Below are 17,156 nucleotides of genomic sequence, written 5' to 3' on the forward strand. Positions count from 1 at the left end.
TGTTACTCTTCATGGAAATGTTGTAAGATGTATTGTTTTTCATGTGTAATTTCTTTTTGCCATTAATAATAGCTTTTGAAGAGCGACTTTAGTACAGGTATTTTGCTCAGTGGCTGGGGTTTGAATAATAATCTAAATTCTGAACGTAATAGCAGGTATCTCTATTTGTCTCAGTTTTATTATTGTTTTCTCGCTCTATGTTGATGGCTGAATTGAGTTTTGCAGGGAAACTCTGATTTTTTAGATCATCGGGCGTTCGAGGAAGTTTTCGGTTGAACCAGCCAACTCCCGATCCGTGTTTTCTGAAGAGCTCAGGTTGATTTGATCTCGGGCTTATCACAAGATCTTTTTTTTATGGGTGATGCATGAAGGGTTTTGAGCTCAGTACCCCCTTTAAAATTTGAAAAATTTAATTTTTTTTGTGCTAAATGGATAGATCTAGTTGTTGAGAGCCTCAGATTATCAGATCTAGGAGCGAAGTTGGACTCGCACTCCCTAAATCTGATAGATATGTCGTTCATGTACACATAGATCTGTGATTATTTTTAGTTTTCTGACTTGGGTTTTCTGGGTTTTAGGTTTTTGGGTCATTGTATATATCGTTTGGGTGTTTTTTTTTATCATGCAGCTACAGATCTGAAGGAGAAAACTGAGCAGAGTCCAGATCTAGGCCCTAGAGGGTAAGATCTGGATCTTTGGGGTTCGTCAAAATCGTTTTCCAGGGATATTATTCAGACATTTTGCAGTCCAAAGGTTTAAATTTATTTATTTTCAGATCTAGAAATTTCGTGAGGGTTTCATTAAGAAATCTGAAGCAGAATGATTTAAAATTTTAATTAAGATTTCTGGAAAAATTTTAAGGGGTTTCTAGGCCACCTGTCTGTTGCCTGGGTTTTCAGTTTCTCTGCTGCCTAGGATCGTATTTTCTAGCAGAAAATTTCGATTTGTTCATGCTGTCTGCATCCTGGGGTTTTCTGGAAATTTCGATCCTCCTCCCTGCTGCTTGATTTTGCAGTGTCCTCCTGTGATTTTCAGCTCTTAGCCTCATTCAATCTAGCCCATTCGCTGTCCAACCTTTACGCTGACGTTCCACCCTCAATCAAACCCTCGACTGCTCCTTTTCCTTCATTCATCGCTACATTCATAGCCCTCCTTGCCCCTCTCACTGCTAAACCCTCATCGAGCGCTTCCCCTTGCATCTTGCGTCTTATGCTCATTTCTTCACGCTGCCATACCTTTTCCACTGCCTTCATGCATTTTCCTGCAGCTCTCTCCCGTTGTTCTGTCAGCGTCTCGGCCTCCTCTACGTTGCCATCAAACCTGCCCTGCTCCTTGTCCGCTGCCATACCTCTCCACGCTAGCAGAACATCACTCCATCTTTGCTCTCGGCTATCCCTGTCCGCACTTCCCTTCATCGCTACTATCATTTCCGCAGCCTCCATCCGCGTGCTATCTCCCTTGTTGCGGGTCCATTCCCTACCGTAGCCCTCAGCCTTCATAACCCTGCTCCTCCTCCACACAATCTCTCACCCTGGACTTGCATATTCCCTCATCCTCTTCTGCCATCGGCTATCGTAGTAATCCCACTACCCTCTACATATTCACCTCTCCAAACCCTCGCAGCCTTCTTTGCCATCAAGCTCCTTTCCACCGTCAGAACCTGCAAATACAACACAAACTCAAAACTATTTGATCTTTTTTTTTTCATTGTGAGATATGCATTTGGTTTAGTTTTAGGTTAGTAAATAGTTAGGGTGTATATATTTTTAATTTCATTAAATTTTAACTTACGTTAGATTTCATTTAGACTTAGGTTAGGTTTCATTAAAAATAATAAATTTCGATTTAGTTTTTGTTCAATTTTTATATATATTTTTTTTATTTATGATTTCAATTTTATATTAAAAACCTAACAACATTAAAAAACAAAAAAAAACTATAAAATTTAAAAACATTTTCAAAATCATAAAAATCCTAAAAAATTAAAAATTCTCAAAATAAAAAAAATAAATAAATAAAAAATAACATTAAAAATTCTAAAAATCTTAACAAACAAACAAACAAAAAAATAATTCTTAGGAATTGAATCTAAAGAAATAAATTAAAGGGATTACGCTTTACCATTAAAAAATGTTAATGTGGCCTATGGCCCATTAAAATTTAAAATTTTTAACTCTTTGATTCATTTTCCATCGCGTTGAAAAAAAAAATTGATTTCTTCATTTGTTGCATTTAATTAATTTCCTAAGGAACAATTGAATTGCTAAACTTAAAATCTCTTGGTGTTTCTGGTGTTAGGAGCAAAATCTAAAATTTTCATGATTTTTTTATGTCAAGTGCGATAAACGTTTTAAATCATATTGACTATTGGAGGAAGTTAAATGTTCTAGATCTGGGCAGTTAACGAAAATTATTTTAAATCTTGAATCTCTTGCATGTTAGAGTTTTGGGCATTTTACATCTAATTGTTCATGATCATCGCTTTGCCACATAAATAAGTCTTCCCTGGATAACTTGTTTTATTTAATGGTTAATTGAGCATAAAGGCACTGGTCTTTAACTATTTCTATCTTGTGGTTGTGTCTTGGTTATATTAGCATTTAATCTATTCATCTGAGTTAATCAAAGTTCATTTAAACTCATCAAGTTGTTCATTATTAAAATCTTCTAGAGCCCGTGTTCCACAAGCTTTCTCATCCATTTACCTTAGGGACTACCCCCTTGACTTGTCTAGGAGAGAGTCTAAACGAAGTGAGTAAGGATTTAAGAGTGACAGCCCTTACTCTGAGCGTTGTCACGGTGCCTAGACACTTTGTGTGACAACAGGAGGATTCCTCTTTCCTTTTTTATTGAACCTATTGTTCCTTTGATTGTCATTGCCCTTGTAGTTGTTGTTATGGTTGTCGTCATCTCTTGGAGTATCCTTCTTGTGAGGACATTCTCTAGCAATGTGGCCAAACCTGTTGCAATTGAAGCATCTCCCTTTTCTTCATTCTTTGAATCCTGGCTTGAACCCTGACCATGTCTTCTTGGACCATCATTGTTCTTCCTCTTAGCATGAGTGGAGAAGGTGGTAGGATTGTTTCCATTTGAGGGCTTATCTCTTTCCATCATCCTTATTTCTTCTTGAGTGCATCTAGCCAATAATTCATCATATCCTGAAATCCTGCCATTATTGAGGATGGTAGTGTTAAACACATCCCATTCTCTTGTAAGGCCTCCAAATGCAATAAGGGTGAGCTCCGTGTCACCAATAACTTCTCCAATAGATAGGAGATTATTCTTGATTTCGGTAATCCTCATGAAGTAGGATTGAATGGATTCTCCTCTATCCATCTTGATGTTTTTCAACTTGTTCTTGAGAAAGAGAACTTGATTTGCATTATTTACTTTGAACATCCCAACCAACTTGTCATACATCTCCTTAGATGTTTCCAAATCAAAAATATAGGCAACCAAAGGCTTGTGAATAGATTCATAAATGATTTTCTTAGCTTTAACCTCAACTTTTTTGTACTTGGTTTGTGTTGTTAGTGTCAGTTTTTGCAGCCTTCCTCCAGTGATCAAATATGCTCTTACAAAGTGGTCTCAAAGTGTCAAGGTCAAATTTTGTCATTTCAGTAAGTCTTCAAGCAAAATTTGGTCACTAGGCATTAGATCTAGGGTTTGCTTTTATTCCTGTCAAAGTTGTCCAAATGTCGGTCCATGTCACCGTTCAGCTGAGTGTACCATCATTCCGAGGGTTGTCATTATCATGTCAAGTTCCACTGGGTCATTTTACACCTTGTTCATGCTTCAGTTGTGCCTAACTACGGTCATTTCCCTCTCCTAGGGTTTTGAAGGAAATTTCTCTTGGACGGTCAAATCATCGGCAAAACTTGTATCCTGATGTTCATACACCTTCCCCTATCCTTAAAGTACTTTATCAAACACTTCCCATCACTGAGGTCCCCCAAATTCCTCATTTTCGCACAAACCCTAGTTTCTTGCTACAACCTGGCAATTTTCTAGGTTGGACCTGTGTTTTGCCTTTTTGGACCCCTTCCCCTCACTCAATCTCTGAGATTTCACTTTCCCCTACTTCCTAACATCCCTCCCTACTTCCCAAAATTTCCTCAAGAATTTAGAAGCTCCCTATCCCCTTCATTTCGCTTCATTTCGACAAATCCCTTGTTCCACACATCGAGATAGGTTTCACTCAAATGATGTTTCTGAGCAATAAAAGATGAATTTGGGAAAACTGAGAGAGGTTTTTGTCCACAACATGCCAAGGAAGAAAAACCTCCTTCACTTTTTACACAGGTGTCATGGTTTTGGAGAAATGTCAAAAATATAGTTGCCTCGGGAGAATTGATGCACCTCTAAAGTGACCTTGGGAAAATCAAATTTTCTCCTAGCTCAGTTGGCCAAATGACTTGCTTGATGAGTCAAATGATAACTAGACACAAAGAGATTTCCAATGAGCTATCATGAGCTCAATTTGGAGTTGAGAAAGGCATTCAAAAGTTGACTGTAACAACACTCTGCCTTTAGGCAGCCTCATTTGGCACATTTTGACCAGTCTTGGGAGATTTGATTTTTGACAGGGCAAATGAACTCCAAATTGAAAAATTCCAGTTGGGTTGGAAAGTAGACTCAAAGACCTTTCCAACAAGCTATCCTGCGCCCAATTTGGACACCGGGAAGGCCTCCAAAAATCTCCTGCAAAAACCGTTTCGCACAGGCTATATGCGTCGCGCCACTTCACCAAAAATTGGGAGCTCCAAATGAAGAAAGGTTTAAATTTTTGGATTCAACATGAAAAATCATGACTACTGGTGCATGGCCAAGAAATTTGGAGCATTTTTGGGGCATTTTGGGTCATTTGACAAATTTTTGGGCAAAACACAGGTTTTTTCTCCCTGTGCGCGCGACGCTAAAAATTGGGAGCTCCAAATGAAGAATGGTTTGCATTTTTGGATTCAGCATGGAAAATCACGACTACTGGTGCTTGGAAAAGAAATTTGGGCAAGATCTGAGTCTCCAGGAAGTCAAAAACACCCAAAAAATGGCCTCTCTGCCCCTTTTTTGACACACAGGAAGCAGTCTTGGGAGAATGAAGATTTGGAGGGGCAAATGAGCACCAAATTTAGAAATTCCAGTTGGGTTAGAAAGTAGACAGAACAGGCTTTCCAACAAGCCAATGTGGGCACATTTTGGACACCTGCAAGTGCCCCAAAATAGGCCCCAAAGTAGGGCGACGCACAAAGAAAATGGCGCAGCGCACAGAGAAAAAATTGCCAAATTTGCTTCCGTTTCACGAAATTTCGATTCGCGACTTCTCCAAGTGGGCCCGCTCATCTACACTTCGGTTTTTTGGCACCTAAGGCGGCATTTAAAGTATTTTTTCCCCAGATTGGCTTCTATCCAAGTGGCGAAGGAAGGCAAACGGTCACCCAAGCCATTTGTCATGTTTGTAATGCTGCACCTGTAGCTGATGGTTGGCTCTTCATCTCCATTTTGTAATGATTCGAGTAACTCCCCAACCCTTGGGCGTTCTATCTCTTCATGGCACATTCTATATATTGTATGCAAGCTATTTGCAAAGGGTTGGTTAGTTTGTAACTTCTGGGAGACTGTGGGAAAGAAACTTTGTTTCTGCACTGTATATTTTTGACAGAGAATTAATGAAAGGCAGCGGCTCTGTTTCATGAGATTCTTGTGGTTGTGAGTGTAGTAAATGTGTCTCTTATGTTTTCATATGTATTTCGTTATGTTTCATAATTCAATTCATGTTCATTTCCAGTGAAATTTTCTGAGTGAGATTAGGTAGAATTCAATTCTATTGCTTTGCCTGTGGGAAAATTTCATGTTCAGTGTTCTTCTTCTGTTGAAAATGATTCATGTTCCTATGCCCTTTTCACACTCCTCAGAAATCTCTCCGTTCCGCGTTATTCCAAACTAAATTGCTACACTTTCCGCCTGCCTTGCCTCACGAAGTAATCTGTGCCTTTGTATTAAATTCTCTGTTCTTTGCTAACCGTTGGTCCCATACCATCCCAGAAGCTCAATTATTTATAAAAATAGTTTCTTGTATCCATATTCACTTACTAGCCTAAGATCAATATTTCATTGTAAGTCATCTCAGACCGTTTTTTGCTTATCTATTCACTGAGCGTGACTCGGAGAGAGCCCTCTCCTGTTCTGGTAGGGCTAGCTACCAGACTGAGCGTGGTTTGTGGTTACCCTGAATTTTGCCTTCCTTTAGCCTAGGGCAGATTTAGGTGCTAACATGTGCAACTGCAGATGCATTTGAAGGAGGCTCCACTACTTTTCCCTTGACATAGTCCATAACATCATTTTCTTCCATTGAAAGTCAAATCTAAAGACATCTTCCATGCATGATCGTCAGATTTGTCCTTAAGCTTGTCCTCGGATTTGAAGTAAGATGTAGTCGTCATTGGGATTAGTTCCAAGTTCTTGTCCAACAACTTCCCTTAGTGATTGTTTTTCCTCACTCTTGCTCGGGCTTTGTCTTCACCTGAACTCTAATTCCATGTTAATTTTAGATAACAATGGTATGTTCTATGCTTTAACACAATTTACTTCAATGTTTCTTTAGCAGCCCAATGACAATTATTTCCAGTAGCAATCACATTAACTTAATCACATTGATAGTAAATGCAGATAGAACATAAAAACATGTACAAAAGACAAGCCAAGACAAGAGGACACAAGATTTGGCAGATGCTAAGGAAAAACCCCAATGTGGGGAAAACCCTTTGATCAAATCTTCTTATTATTCAATAGTTCAGCACAGAGAGAAAGTACAAAGATCAAATTTACTTGCCCAATACACAGTCAAAACTGCCTTGTCAAAATCAACAATCAAAAGCAGTCAACTACAGCCCTAACCAGAAAGTCAATGTTGGTCAAATCAACAACAAAACTTCCTCCAAGTAGCTTGGTCAACAACAGTCTAATTTGGCCTTCAAGAAGGGTCAAAGTCAACTCAAAACAGTCCACCTAGTCTTAGTCAAACTCAGTCAAACTTCAGCCAATGCTATGGTCTAACAGTCCTGTAGTCAACGCAGGTCAAACTACCCCAAATGCCTCAGTTTTTGTGCCAGAGAATGCGGCCTCAAGAGATCGGAATTCTGCCAAAGAAAACAAAGTCAAATCTGGTCAAACAAACCCTGGTCAATGCTGGTTTGCAATCTGGAATTTCGGCCTGTACTTGTCTCTGAAATTTTTGGCCTCCTGCCACATGTGCGAGAGAGAGAGAGAGAAGAACCCAAGTTGTACGAACCAATCTGATGTGAGGAGTGAGAAGGACGTGTGAGTGAGTGATGTCCAAATGAGGAGATAGGTCACTCCTATCTATACATATCGTTGAGGGTGATGAGACACATCCATTGGGCTTCTTGAGCTTACATTTGACTGAGGTCGACCTTGACAATTTGTGCATGAGAAAGAATAAATTCAAAATTCCACTTCTTCTTGTCCGAATGAGATGATCTTTATATCAAAATTGGACCTACCGAAAAGCGGAATCCAATGCAATAATCATCTCCATCATATGAGCGGTCCCAAGGTGGAATTTGGCCTAGTTGCCAATTTTAACAAGTTTTGATATCCTTGATATCTTGGATTTGTGCTTTGAAGTCTATTTTGTTCATTCTCTAATATGTTTGAAGAAATGTTGTTGCTAATAATGTAATGACCCATCTCTAATATAAGGAGCACAAGAATATTAGCATGCATACAATGCATGCATATGATAGCTACATATGCATGTATCGCATGCACTGTACTAGTATATATATTCTAAATTAATTATAAATGTTCAATATCATGACAATCCTTCAGATAGAAGTTACACCCTCACCTATCACCCCACATATTGCTTAATGCGTCCTAATTAATGAGAAAATAACCTAAATAATTTCAATAATACAAATTTTAAGTATCAAGTAAATATGGTTATATAAAAAAATAAAAATAAATGTAAAATTTAAGTCAATTATAAAATATGGTTATATATATTTATATATTTAAAATATTAAATTATATTAATAAATTATGAAATGATAAATTTAATCAAAATAAAGTACATATTATAGACCAAAGGCATTTATATAAAATGAATAAAAAAACCTAAAGGTAAACCTAATACACATGTCAATACCTTTAAATGAATATAGTCACATGTTACAAGGGAGTGAAGGTGTCACCGTGTGAAGGAGCAGCGGTTTTGTTGGTAGAAAGGGCAATGATCACCAAGGAATGATATACAGACATAGAAGGGGAGCATGAGAGGGGGGAGTTGTTTTTTTTAAACAGAGGATTGTTTTTCCCTTTGAAAGATAGTGCAGGGAGGAGGAAATACAAAGAATCTCAAAGTAAAAGGAATTTTGAGGGTTTGTTCTTGGAGTTTTGGGCATGGGGGCCAAAGTGCTTCAATTTTGAAGTACTTTGGAACTGATTACCGAGGTTGTACTCAGTTTGGTAAGGAGGTTTTGGTTAGTTTGGTAATGAGAGAAATCTGGGTGCCACAACAGCGTTGGATCGACTTCAAACTAGGAAACCAGGTATGTATATGTGTTTTAAATTTGACAAATTCTGCTTTAAAACATCACTGTCTGTATTCTAAGCTTTGCTATTGTCAAATTTTGTTAATTAGGGGTTTGTTTTAGTAAGGGTATTACAAATAACCAAATCAACTAGTGAAACAACAAGAAATCCTCAAGTGAAAATTGTTTCAACTCCTCAATAATAAGACATCCTTTAACTCAATCTAGGTTTTTCTTGTTAAATTAGAGCATATTTTAGACAACAAATGAAGGGGCAGTGACAATGGCATATACATGATCTCTTTTTACTCAACATTGTTTGATTTGTAACATATTTGATTCTTCATTTCAATCGAAAAGTTGTTGCCATAGATAGGCAACACAACTCTGAACATATTTTTGGAACTACCTAAACTGTGCCTACCTATGGTGAGGAAACAATGATATAAGGCTATTCCTCATGACAAATGCTTTCTAAAACACATTAGGTTTCGCTTGTATGCTATAAATAGGAATAGAGGGGTCCAAATGAAAAGATTAAAAAATGTTATTTTGTATGTCAGGAGGATGGCATTTATCAAGGAGTCCCTACACCTTCTTTTAGAGTTAGTGAACAAAAGTTGGAAATAGTAAGTGTTTGTATTGGAAAAGGCCAACAACGATGTATCTTGCAACAAAGGGTGTGTCTATATGAAACACTAGACTTAAAGAATGGAGGGTGGAAATAATTTCTTAACTTCACCACCTGAAAATAGTTATATTTTTGTTTATAAGTGCATTACTCTAGCCCATGGGGCATAGAGAAGACGATGGCAAGGTGTTCTATTAAGGCATTTCATCGTGTAAAGGTCATTGATTCGAAACTCCGTGGGAAAAAACCAACCATGCTAAGGGTTGGGTGCAATCTCCGAGTGATTTTAACGACTTAGATGCCCTTAGTTTGTGGCTACTTAAGCCATAGGTTAGGTGTGCTAGTCATCTCAAGACTCACATTACCTAGCAAACAAAAAAAAGTGCATTGCTCTTAAAATACTAATATCTAGCCCCTACTCCTCTTTTTTCCTTCTACATTTACTTGACCTTCTTGTTCCTTGCATACCTCATGTACTAGTTACTTTAGCTTACTTTATGCTTTTAGAGTATATCTAGGCATTCTTGTATGTGCTTATGGTTGATTATACTTTCTTGAGTCTTGTTACCGCAAAATCTAGCACCCTAGTGCTAGGCTGCACTAGATCCCTAACAACAATGGGATCCATCACCACTGTGACCTCAGTAGTGAATTTCCCTACTATTTTGTGGGAAGATGTTATCCCCACAAGGGAGGGTTCCCTATTAAGTTTTGGAGATTAAGTAACCCAAGTATTCCTAGGATAAATAACCTATAGGGATCCTGCTTTATAGACACCCCAGAATAATCTTCAATAATATATGGCTCTAGATGAAATGAAGTAGCGAGATTGAAGAACTGATGGCTCAAGTTAGGCCTTGGAGATGCTCAAACATATTCCCAAACACATGTTACTTCAAATTTAATGATCTACAAAAAGTATAAAGTGATGAAGAATGGATGATCAATGCCTTGGCTCATTAATGAATTTCTAGACATGTGGAGTTAGACAAGGAATGAGTCAATGGCTAAAGACCTTTGATGGAGTGGGAAAGAGAGAAGGATAACTTCTCATTTTAACCTTAGCAACCTTTCAAACCAAGAGACTTAGGTCAGGGAATGCTAAAAATAGCTTCCTTGATAGATACTTAAAGACATTAGGGGAATTTTGGGATAAAATATGGGCCTCGAAACAAAATATGTACTAACAAAATTCACTTTGAAAGAACCACTAGGATTCAAGATGGTGATGTCATCCCTAGGGGAAAATATTTTGAAGGGAAAATAAAACATTTTTTTAATTGTATTTTTGTTTATCTCCTTGTAGGTTCACTCAAATTTCAAGAGTAGACACCCTTTGGATGCAAAATTAAATTCTACATCCAATGAGTACCCACTCTGCATACTTCTGAGTATATCCACATTGAAAAAAATTGAAAATACATGAAAAAAGCGTGTTGAATACACTTTTTGTATGTATTTTCAATTTTTTTTTTTATGTAGATCTACTCAGAAGTATGTAGAGTGGGTACTCGTTGGATATGATATTTAATTCCACATCCAACGATTGTTTACTCTTGACATTTGAGTGAACCTACAAGGAGATAAGCCGAAAATACAATAAAAAAGTAGTTTCCTTTTTTTTTTTAAATATCATGTGTCTTATTTTATTATTTTAACTATTATTTTATTATTTTCCTTAAAAGACCCATTTTAGACCTCAAAATTCCCCAAATGCAAATTTTGCATATGAAGGAATCAGAGTTCATAAAAAATGATATAGCATTTGTTAAGAAGGGTCAATAAAACCCCAATCCAACAATTGTAGCAAAATGGAAAGTAATACTCACAATAAAATAACACTATTCATCCACACATCACTTCATCAATCCAAAGAAAGCTCACTGATCCAAAGCATATCTTCCCCAAGATAATTTGCTTCACTTTAAATATCCAAAGCCAAAATTTTCAAGGAAAAATCACAAAAAGGTCAGATTGCTAAGGGATTTCTCCCCCAAAACTACATGAAAAGAGAGGTGTGAGATCTCTCTATTTATAGGAGATAACCTCGACTCATTATTATAATAAAATAATATTTTGTAAGCTAAAATCCCCTAACTTAGCTTAAGGAGGGCAAAAAAGCCCTCCTTACCAATTAATTAATCTAAATGACACAATTTTAAGGGCATTTATGCCAATTATACAAAAATTAGGGGGTCAAGCCCCCAAAAGATGAATTCCCTCAAACGAAGGCTTGTCGGTGAAGCATCCAACCCCAAAGGCCCTTCAACAGCATAACTTCTTCCATGGGTCTTCAAATCTGTCATCCATCAGCCCCCAAGCTCCTTTAAACGTGGGTGCACAGACCCACCAATGCCCAAAACGTCATCCAAAATGTGTTATCTTGACATGCAAGCAACCCTCTTCAAACCGGGAATTTTAAATGGTACAAAAGGTGGGGCATCAAAATGGGTTGTGCCATTAAAGATCCCTGAAAACTCTTTTAAAGCACATATACGTCCATCAACTCTCCAAAATGTGTCAAGTAAGATAATTCATACCCCTTCCAAATGGATATGCAGGGTAGCAAAGCTGCCATTTCATAACTTAGTATGTTCTCCAAGTATCCTTCAAGGTGGGATTCCTTGTTTGTGAAGGCTTCTAGATATGAATTAAAATCTTCTTCGTATGAGCTTGGGAACCAATAATACAAACTCTAAAACCCTCCAAGGTGGTCCCTTTCTTGCACAAGGCAGCTGACCCCTCAAATGAATAATACACAACAAAAAGGGGACAGCCCACCAAGATAACTCCAAAGGTACAACACCGTCATTTCAAGCAGACACTTTAGCCCTCAAAGTGCACCAAACTAATCCAAACAAAAGTCATCCCTGCCTTCATGTCGGCCCAAACTACAATATTAACCATCCTAGATCTATTTAACTTTGGATCTATCAAGTGCGGAGAGGTATCGAATCCCTCGAGGTGCAACTTTTCCTCAAGTTCTACACTCCAAAAAGAAGGTTCACATAACTAGAAGGCATTAACTCAGGATATGCAGGATATGCGGACGATATTTAAAAAATATTGAAAATGTAAGCATATGAATTTCATGTATGTCTGCACTTTTGTGAAAGAATCATCTATTTTAATGTAAGAGACTGAGGTGTTGACCAATTTAACATTCAAAATTCAACCCTTTATTTTTTTTATGTGACTACCAAATTACAATTAAAATTTTACATAAATAATTTAAGTGCAAACAGAGAAACCCATAAACAAAATATATATTCAGAACATTTCATGTACATTTTTTCCTTCCTCTGCAAATAATAAAATAGTTTCAAGGGTTATGATTGAACATATTTAATTAGTTGAATTTGAATATTTTTTAAATATTGAGTTAAATATTAAATGATGAGGGTCATTGCATTCTTTGTAAATTTGAACAATTTTAATGTATATTAGTTAATTTTGTCATAATTTTTTTTTTTTGTTGACTAGCGGAATCGGCAACGGCGGCGGTATCATACTCGCGTTACACGGGGTCGAATCCCACCGGCTGCCACTATAACCTCTAGGAGGAACAGCCTAGCCCGCAAGAACGGCCCTCAGTTAAGACGAGACTCGAACTCGTGACCTGCACAGCAGCATGGATGACTTAGCAGATCGTCCACTGGCCATGAGACCAAACCTCTGCGGGCAATTTTGTTATAAATTATTAATGTATATTATTTATATTTTTTTTTGTATTCCAGAGGAATACACATAGCTATTAATGGGGTCTACAGTCAATCATCTCCGTAAACTAGATCACAACCGAGGGATTTGAACCTTGGATCTCTCAGTTTTCTCAAGACTCACATTACTTCGATTGTCAATTGTGATGTCCCCCTAGGATGTATAGTATTTATATTATATTATTTATATTATTATGTAAATATATACAATATAATTTAAATATCAAATTTAGACTAAAATATATATAATTTTAATGTATATTAGTTTATTTTAAAAAGACACAGGGAGTTAGTTGAGTATGGACGAAATCATGCATCACCCTCACACTGGGTTGTAGAATGCGCCTCTTGACACAATTATCCAATCTGCCTAGATAACATGTACAGGTCAGCTTAAATAAAATTTATGCTTTAAATTTACCCAGTCAACTTCGCGGGTCAGCCCTCCATGATTTATATTCCAGCAACCACATATATATCTATATATATATATATATATATATAGATAGATAGATAGATCAAACACGTCACTCATATTAACTTACTAGTTTTGGTTCTCTAGGTGATTCTGTAATTTCAGTCTGCTGTTTAGGCCGAGTTTCCTCAGTCTAGTAATATCTCTGATCTGCTGATATAACATTCTTCTTGCATTCCCTTTCATTACTAACTCAAGCGCTGGTCTAAGGGTGTCTTAGCTGGTCTTTTGTACAGTTCGCTGGTGGGTTTCCTCTCAGATTGAGAGCTGACTTATCATTCTGGGCACTATATCACTCAGTCTCTTCCTCCCTTCAAGCTCCTAATATGTGCATATATGCTGGCATATCTCCTTACCCTGATGTGTAACTGTAAACTCCTCATGAATTAAACCAGACACAGGATCATACAGAGTGCTGTCCATAAATTTGCATAAATTGAAGTACGCACTCCTACATGTCTGAATTCATTGATTGTAGCCTGTAATATGCTCAGGAAAGCCCTCCAATAGTGCTTGCAACCACTTCAACTGTTAGCTGGAACCAACAGTCCTCAATGTTGGAAGGGAATTACAGCAGCACTTGGCCCTTGTGCATAGACATCTGACAGAACTAGACACAGTTGGGGATATTTCTACAGTCAATTTTTTCCTTTCTTCATGATTTTACTACCCATTGATCTACCTCTTGGTCATTCATCAATCATTAACATAGTTATCTAAAAGCAAGATACAAAAAAATGTCAAGTTATGCAGAAACCTGATGGCTGTTCTCAAATGATAAAATAATGAAGCAATTCTCTGCCTTATAAACTACTGGATTAACATAGTCTTCTGATAACATCTGTGGGTAGTAATCATTTCATTCTTTTTGAACTGTAGTAAACTCCTAGAAACTTTGTAATGTATGCCAGGTTTACTTTTGGAGTTCAGATACCAGTCTTAGTCGAACAGTATCTGTATCTCATTTTTATCTATGGAGATAATCATGGATATCAAGATATGAGGAAGAAAATCTATGGAAAACATGACAGGAGAAACGCAGTTCAAGAAGAAAGAAAGGATATCCCTCTTCATTTTTGCAACATGTTCAGACGGTTGTGGGTGCAACCCCTATTGCTTTAAAATTGCAGTATAGACTTAAAGGATCACACTTACCTCAATGTTTAAGCTTGAATTTGTATTGGATAACAAGAATGTTGCGATGTTCGTAAGAGGACCTGCTGTCAGAATTGTTACTTTTCTGCCTGACTCAAATCCATTTATTACATTCTGCAAGACTTCTTGTGCTTTAGGCTGTCGCAGTTCAGGGTGTTCAGTATCTCTCGGGGCTCCATATTTCATCGAGTTTTGGGCAGTGTATCTGCAGCAATTATTTCAGTTATTAGAGTGAGAAAAAAATATGTGCATAAACTCTAATTAACTGTGTCCAGTATAGTGGTTCCAATTCAGGAAGATTCATCTCCAATAGTCTAACTTGATTTCAAGGAAATCAATGCAGTATCTACTCTTCCTGGATGATGTATCCACTTGGTGAATGGCTTTTGCGACATCGATCCAGACCATAAATGGGGTAAATTATTTTATGCCCGAAATTCCAACAACGATGCAACACAGGAACACAATTAAACACTCATGTACAGGATTTACAGTTTGCCATTAAATAAAGTATCTAAAGACACATTTCTTCAACTCTCAGACAGAAAACTTAGTTAAGGGCTATTGATTGAAGATTCCATATTTTCACAGTAGACCAAACAATTTGTGATCATGTCCAATTGTATCAAAAGTTTGTGTCTGATTTATCCATACCAAATAAATTTTATTCTTGCGTGCATAAACTTTTATAAGAAATAGGAAACCCATTTTTAATGCTTCTTATATTTGTATTGATGTAACAATATGTATATGGCAGAAGTGGCCACTACCATATGCTCATACAGAAGCAAAGATAATGCCTCCTTGAAAAAGAAAAATAATAGAAGTGGCCACTACCATGTGCTCATACAGAAGCATAGAAAAATGCCTCCTTGAAACTGCAAAATAATAAAGTGGCCACTACCATGTGCTCCTTGAAACTGCAAAAAAACGAAAACTGAGGTACTAAATATACAAAATCCCCAACAAAATCTAGCCATGGTTAGAAGAATCATTGGTCCGAGGACAAATAGTAGAAGTCAATGATAAAAATCACTCTACGCGTAAAATGTATACCGGCGATAAGCATACCAAGTTTTATGTTTTGTTAAATATTGTGATGTTTATTTTGTCTGAGGAGTAATTAATGTTAGGTAAAAATATATATATAAAAAATGGAATTGAAAGAAAGAAAGAAAGAAATTATTTTAACGTCCACGAGGCTAAAGATAGCCTATGGGACAGATTGCTTCTTCATCTGCTTGATGTATTCGGCCCTTTTTTTGTGAAGCTTCACAATAAATGCTCCCATCTTCTCGACAAACCCCTCGTTAAATAGATTATCCCAAGAGCTAGCTGCCAGCGTATCTGCATAACTTTCCCTGTTGTCTTTGAAGGCCTCACATTGTAAAATGAAATGTTTTTCTGTTTCCACTTTTCCAGAAGAACAAAAAATGCGTACCCTTTCCTCCCACACTTCCTTTGGCCTTTTCCAGCGCCCTGTTTCACAACGGAGTTGATGAGAATTAGTCCTTAATTGAGCAATAAGAATTTTGGCTCTCCAAGAGATATTGGCCTCTATGTATGCTTTTGGTTGATGATTATGAGTGGGATTAAACACTTCAATATAGTAATTTTTCTTTCTTCCTAGCTCCTTCTCCCAAGTACGTTTGTGGAACTTTTCCATAACAAAAGCTTTTATCTCTTTGCTGTTTATGGGACACGCATTCAAGCAAATATCCCATTTACTAAACCATTTGTTATTTTGCTGCATCCAAGTTTTTTTGCTCTTGCACAATCTATCATTAAAGACAACCTTAGGCCATCTACCCTCTTCCATTTGCTCAATTTTTTTAAATACCTTATGACTCGCACCATAGCAATTGCTTCAATAGGAGCAGTCCCTGTTTCACTTAACAAGATATCATAAGGAACTGCACTTTTAATCTTAAATTTGTTTGTAATCAAACGCTTCTGAATTTTCTCAATTTGTCTCCACTGCATGTCGGAAGTACTGCTAGCCCACAGTTCACAACCATATAGAATCACTGGAATCACTAGAAGCCCAAAAAGAGTTTGAGTGGTCTTCCAGTCCCATAACTCTGCCTCTCTACACCTATTTTGAAAAGCATAAAATGCTTTCCAACCCCCCAAAGTTCTTTTCTTTCTACAACCATTCTAGCTTAGATTTTTGTTGAAGTCAATTCCGAGGTATTTGTAATCCGCAACTTCTTCCAAAATGTTGCCTTCAAAGTAGAACTTATGTTGGTTATGTTTTCTTTTCTTAGAGAAGACCACTACTTTCATTTTGCTGATATTGACTTGCATCCCCACACTTCTACAAAAATGCTCAAGGGATAGTAAGTGCTCTTGCAAACCAAGAGCCGATTTAGCAATCAGAATAAGGTCATCTACATACAAAAGAAGCCTTATAACAAACTTGCACAAATAGATACCATCACCCCCTTGCGAATTTAACCACTCCTCAAGCTTGTCGATATATAAACCAAAAAGGGTAGGAGACAGTGGGCAACCTTGCTTGACCCCGATATCGCTTCTAAAACTTTCAGAAATGCCTGCTGAAGTTCTAATTTTGACTTTCACCTCTTCATACAGCCTATGCACAGCTGCTCTCAAATGTTTAG

At 37.2% G+C, this 17,156-nt stretch overlaps 1 protein-coding gene across 4 annotated transcripts in view; it reads right to left on the reverse strand.

The window, feature by feature from the left end:
• Window positions 1–17,156, reverse strand: part of LOC149236313 (nucleoside hydrolase 3-like) — a 335,414-nt gene that overhangs the window by 79,047 nt on the left and 239,211 nt on the right. For all 4 annotated transcript variants that reach the window (XM_089372376.1, XM_089372377.1, XM_089372374.1 and 1 more), the window contains one exon: window positions 14,533–14,737. In XM_089372376.1, the coding sequence (XP_089228502.1) occupies window positions 14,533–14,737 (205 nt within the window). The remainder of the gene's footprint in view (window positions 1–14,532; window positions 14,738–17,156) is intronic.

Source organism: Pinus tabuliformis, chromosome 8, assembly GCF_031772625.1.
Source record: "Pinus tabuliformis cultivar Carrire ecotype Pingquan chromosome 8, CPIR1, whole genome shotgun sequence".
Classification (NCBI taxonomy): domain Eukaryota; kingdom Viridiplantae; phylum Streptophyta; class Pinopsida; order Pinales; family Pinaceae; genus Pinus; species Pinus tabuliformis.